Source organism: Polistes canadensis, unplaced genomic scaffold (assembly GCF_001313835.1).
Source record: "Polistes canadensis isolate GaletaPanama2010 unplaced genomic scaffold, ASM131383v1 scaffold_190, whole genome shotgun sequence".
Lineage (NCBI taxonomy): Eukaryota > Metazoa > Arthropoda > Insecta > Hymenoptera > Vespidae > Polistes > Polistes canadensis.
Window position 1 is genome coordinate 147,960 of NW_014569737.1, and position 6,059 is coordinate 154,018.

At 29.2% G+C, this 6,059-nt stretch overlaps 1 protein-coding gene across 1 annotated transcript in view; it reads right to left on the minus strand.

Annotated features, from left to right (window-relative positions):
• The window catches only part of LOC106789559 (phytanoyl-CoA dioxygenase 1), a 10,649-nt gene extending 8,504 nt beyond the window's left edge, over nucleotides 1-2,145 (minus strand). Inside the window, exon 1 of the mRNA XM_014753883.1 lies at nucleotides 1,912-2,145. Coding sequence (XP_014609369.1) covers nucleotides 1,912-1,932 — 21 coding nt within the window. The 5' untranslated portion in view covers nucleotides 1,933-2,145. The remainder of the gene's footprint in view (nucleotides 1-1,911) is intronic.
• Nucleotides 2,146-6,059: the final 3,914 nt, after the last annotated feature.

Consider the following 6,059-nt stretch of genomic DNA (forward strand, 5'->3'; position numbering starts at 1 on the left):
ACACATAGAATCGATGGGGACTTTTCAGACTTTATTTGTAATGGTAAGCTACAGCTCTCCACCAAAATTTAGCTTTCCGGCAATTTTTGTAACTTCAAATGTCTAAATTGACCGGACTAGAGATAGACTCTGTCGAATGAACACATCATACATATAAAATAGTAATTAAATTTAATTAAAGTACATACATTAAGTATTCTAAGGAAAAATTTTGACAGTGTAGAAAGTATGTTAGTATTAAAATAATTATACGAAAGTGTATAACGTTGGATAGAATAATACATAATGTATGAAATCAGAACATACCTAAATTAGAGGAAGTTAATTAGGATAGTTTAGTTTGAATTAGATAGTAAATTATAGCTTATATATTAGAAAGATAATATTCTTTTTCATCTCGCGTAACACATAAAAATTTCTAATTATTATTATATTTTATATCGATAGAGAGCAAATTATTGAAAAAAAAAAAAAAAGATATTCTACTCTTTACAAAAATTAATATCTCTTTGAATAGAAAAGAAGAGAATTTAAAATAACCAAACAAGTAATTAATAAATAATATTACTAAAAATAAACAATATTACTGAATATAAATAATTATTAAATAAAATGATTATAAAAAAACAACATTCTGTTTATCCTATATGCATGAATATGCACATATATATATAATAATAAATATTATTCTTTATAATTATTATTGTAATATTTAATTGTGTGTCGACGACGATAGAACTTTCTCCATTTCCTATTTCTTTTTAACTTTCTTTCGTTAAAAAGATATAAGATACTTTAAAGTTTCATTTAGTTGATCGAAAGAAGCAAGAACGTCGTTCTCTATCCTTATCTATAATTGTCTCCCACGGTGTCAGATCTATTTTTATCGGCATGACTCACGTTCAAAAGAGCTACGAAAAGTTTTATTCTCAACGGCATTTATTTCCTATCTTCTTTACTCTATTTGAATATTGTTGATCTGTTCGTACATATTCATATATATATATATATATACGATTCTACTTGCAAACGATTAAAACATCAATTGATCTTTTGCTTTTACGTTTTAGAATTTTTCAGAGTAACAGTATTGTGCAATCAATGAAATATTCTCCCATGCCAGTTATAACGTATTAGTGTACGTGTATGTCATTGTGTATGCGTGTGTGCACGTACACGTGTATATCCATGTATAAGATAAACTTTTATTTTTATTTTTATCTTTATCTCTTTATCTCTCTCTCTTTTTTATTGTTTCCTTTTACGTTGCGTTTAAAATCGTCGTTTAGTTAAATTTACAAAATTCTATAGAAAAACATATCACAAAGGTCGAGTTTAATCGTAAATTTCATTTCAATTATATTTTGCTTGATAAGATAAATTAAAATGTAAATTGTACGTGTTTTCTTCACGTTGATTATGCGTCCACTTTTTTTTCTGTTTAGTATAAATTAAAGAATATTAGATCGGAAACTAAACGTGTAGTTTATATAACAAATATATTACTTTCGCGTTTAAATAAATTTGAAAAAAGAAAAATTCGAAAGATGCATACGTTATAATTAAATTAAACAAAATTTCCAATTAAAAAAAAACAAAAAGAAGAGAAGAGAAAAGCTGTCTGTCAAAGGATTGGGTTGCACGTATCGCGTTGAGACGAGCGCGGGAAAATTTGAATGAAAATATGAAGATAGATATGACGTAGATGATGACGTAGCAATGGACGAGTATAAAAGAAGAGGTAAAAGTAGAAGTAGAAGGAGTGAACGAGGAAGAGGAGGAAAAGGAAAAAGAAGAAGAAGAAGACGGTGAGGTGGGGTGGGGGGTGGGGGAAGAGAGAAGGAGTAGAAGTTAGTAAAGAGGGGGATAGAGAGAGAGAGAGAGAGAGAGAGAAAGAAACTGTTAACTTACCTGAGTACGAATATCATTCATGTTGGCGTGTTAAATCGATCGTGCGTTTCGTTTAGTGATCTTTCATTCCCTTTCCATACGCGTTGGTTTCCTGTTCGTTTGTTGAAAGGAGTTATCTTCTCTTAAATAAGATAGAAAGAGAAAAAGAGAGAGAGATAATACGAGAACACGTCCGCGTGCGAGTACTCCAACGAAATGACTAGGTGAGCTCGCTCGCTCAACTCAAGAGACCCGGCCTCCCGACTACGACCTTATCGAGAAAGAGAGAGAGAGAGAGAAAGAAAGAGAGAGAGAGGGATGAGTGAGGGACAGAAAGAGAGAGAGAGAGATAAATGAGAGTGAGCATTTGCACGAATTTGATGTAACACGTAACGTTTCTTCGAGGAACCACCTGTAAGGATGCATCTTTTGATACGTGGGTGTTGAGAAGGATGATTAGTAAGTTCGAAAATAGATTATTATAGAACGTATTATTTGTTAGTTCTATTATAATTTTTTGGATATTTAAGATACGTTACGAGTGATTATTTTTGTTTGTTTGTTATGTTTTATTGTTGTCTAAAGTAATTGGGCAGAATATTTTTCTATGATAAAATATATTGTAATAATATTAATTGGTGTATATTATATTGATTGGTATAGATTGTATAGGGATTGTTTTATTTAGAAATGTATTAGTATATTGTATTCTTTTTTGATATTTCAAAAATGTGCGTAATTTATTTCTTAATTATTTTATAAAATAACTCTCTGCAATTATACATTTTTACGAATTAATATTACTTTTTATTAATGTGTATATTCCAAGGGTAACTTTTAATTTGGAAATAGATTAGAATAATAGAAGTTTCTATATCTTTTTCTTTCTCTTTCTTTAGTATAATATTTAAAAAATAGTATATATTATAAATATAAAACTAATTAATTTACTCGTTGATAATCAACCATACTCTAATTTTTTATATACAGTGTGTTTCCCATTTATTATTAAAAATAAAAAATAAAAAAATCTTTATATAAATCGTTTTTAATTTTACAATCTCTCTCTCATCGTAAGAACGATTATATTTTTCTGTGAATTAATTGTTTAAAAAATGTAATATAAACATTCAACTTATATTTATATTTATTGTTAGAAATTTACTTTTACTGTGATAAATGAGTGATCGTCGTTCTATCTCTTTCCCTTTTTTTTTTTTTTATTATCCTTCACAAGGATCGTTCGTTCGTATTACGCGTGGGAACGTAGAAAAAGATCGTGGACCGTATCTCCTAGAAAAGTTTTTCGGAATCGTTTCTCTCTTTTTTTTTTTTTGTCTTTCCTTTTTTATTTTTTTTTTTTGCGAACTCCAATCCACGTATCGATTTGTCTGTTCGCTATCACCGATGTCCGTTCGCACCGGAAGCGCTTCCGTTTTCGAAACTCAGCAGTTCCAAGCCTAAGTGTAAAGTAGAACTGTTGGGAAATCGTGGTTTCGAAAGTTTCTACAATTTCTTTTTTTCCTTTCTGATTTTATCTTGCTTTATTTTATTTTATTTAATTTTTGTTTTTTACTTTTTCATTTTTTTTATTTCCTTTCACTTTATTTTCCATTTTCATCGAAAGTACGCGTAGTAGTAATTCCGTTTCTTTTTGTTTCTTTCTTTTTTACAATAGAATTAGAAAATAAAACGACATATTAATTCGTACAGGTATCAATTTGCCATTTAAAAACAAAAAATTATCTATCTTTTTTTTAATCCTTTTTTTTTCCTTTATCCTTATTTTTCCTTTTTTTTTTGTTTTTTTTTTTATTTACCAAACTCAACGATATTTTCACAAGTCCCAACGAGAATTCACGGTATCCGTTTCGAAAGGTTTATCTTTCGCAGTCACGTAGCAGTTGGCTCTTGCATTTCTCGGGATGCGTTAAAAGTCGAAAGACCAACACCACGATCGACGAGTATAAAGTTTGCAACATCCACGAAACGGCAGGGGCCAGAGATCGTTTGACTTTTGGCCAACTCGAGCTTATTGTTAGTTAATTATACTTTCTCTATTACACGACAGTTTATTTTTTTTTTTATATTTATAACATCTACGATTAAGATACACAAATACTCGGTCGTATCATATTCGGAATAATTAACTAACAATAAGTCTTTTTTTTACATATTTTTTCTTTCCGATCATTTTACAATACTATTTTACATTCGTCAATTTTTCGATAATTTTTAAATCCAAAATTGTATCATCTATTTATCGTTATTCATAATTGTTATTCATTTACGTGTTTCATAATTGTTATTTCAATTCTACCAAAAAATAAAAAAAAAAGTAATCAATATCGGTAATAATAATTTTTTCATGCACTCCCTATTATCATTTATAGGATAATAAATATATTGTTTTTTTTTATTTCTAGTATATTTAAATAATAACACGCACACATGCAAAAATAATAATTTATTTTCTACGAATCAATTTCCACCCCCACCCCACCCCCCGTAAATATATTTATAAATATTTTATTCTTCTTTTTTTTTTGTTTCGAACACAAACAAATAGACAATTAATCACATTTCTATCCCTAAAAATTAATTCTATACATATACAATCTAATTCGTCACAATTATTTATCATATCTTTCAATTTTGCGAATTATTTATTATCTCGAAATGACTTTTTTTTTTGTTCCTACGTCGAATTTAAATTCACGAAGAAGACGTAAAAGCATCATCCTCACCGTCGACACACACACACACACACACACACACATACATACAAAGATCTGCATTTAATACGCCTCTGCATCGATGGATAAGCCGATCGAGGGCCATCCATTGGCGCACCCATACGCATTGCTTTTACGATTGGGAGACACGCGAATCGAGTGAGAAAAAGAGAGACAAAATATGACAGAGTTAGTGTGTGTATGTGTGAGAGAGAGAAAGAAAGAGATAGATAGAACAGAAACGTCTATATTTCTTCGCTTTAATTCCAGTGTGCGCGAAACCTTATCTCGTGGTACATCCATATTTATCGACTTTATTCGAAACGAACAAACCGAACCGCGGCGTGTAACTCAAATCGATCATTTGACTTTCATATCCCTTTTGGCCCGTCTCTCTCTCTCTCTCTTTCTCTTTTTTTCTCTTTTTTTTCCCCTTTTTTTCCTGTTTCTCTTTCTATCATCCCTCTCACTCTATCATCGTGTGCCCTCGTGTTAGCTGTACCAGTGTGCTACTGCAGAGGGCAATAAAATAAAATTAAATAGACCCCCAACGAACAAAATCAAATAATCGTCCTAGATATTCTTTTTCTTTTTTTTTTTTTTTTTTTTTTTTTTTTTTCATTTTATTTCTTGCCTTTTTTCGTTTTCTCTCTTCTTCTTCTTCTTCTTTAACTTTTCTCAAATGGAAGAGTTTTTTGAACGAAAATTCTTGTATGAATGAATTGTCGATATAGATGGATGTATATTATTTTTCAATATTTAATGAGAAAAAAGATAAGAGATAAAAATCACGATGAATTATTATATTTAATTGTTTCCATGTGATTTTGAATTATTACAATAATTATTTTATTTTTTAATTGTGGACAATTATTCTAATGTATTTTACAAAATTTCAATACTAATTTACGTATACGTCACATATTGTCAAAAAAAAACTAAATGCAAAAAAATAATAACAGAAGAACACAAATGACTTAAATAAATCTAATAGTACTCGTAATTACAATCCAAAATCTATTACAAATTACATAATTACATATCTTATCCAAAATATTATATTTCTCATTATAAAGATCAACTTTCTAGTAATCTTTATCATTTAAAAACAACTAACTTATGTTTCTTTAAAATATACAAAGTAATCCTATTGCAAGTGATAATGATTCTATGAAATAGAGATAAATAATATGTTGACACTAGCCAACTTGGTCACTCCCGTTTATCTCCATTTTTATATTTCTTTATTTCTTTATATTATTTTCTTAGTCTATTTGTTTTATACATTTGCTTGCTTGTCCATTTCTTTTTCTACATTCTACTTATTCACTCTTTTTTCCCACTCTACTTCGGACGATTCTTCATTAGATAATCTTATCTAGTTAACCGTTTTCTACCGGTTCTTCTATCATCTTTCAGCCCTTCCCCCCCCCC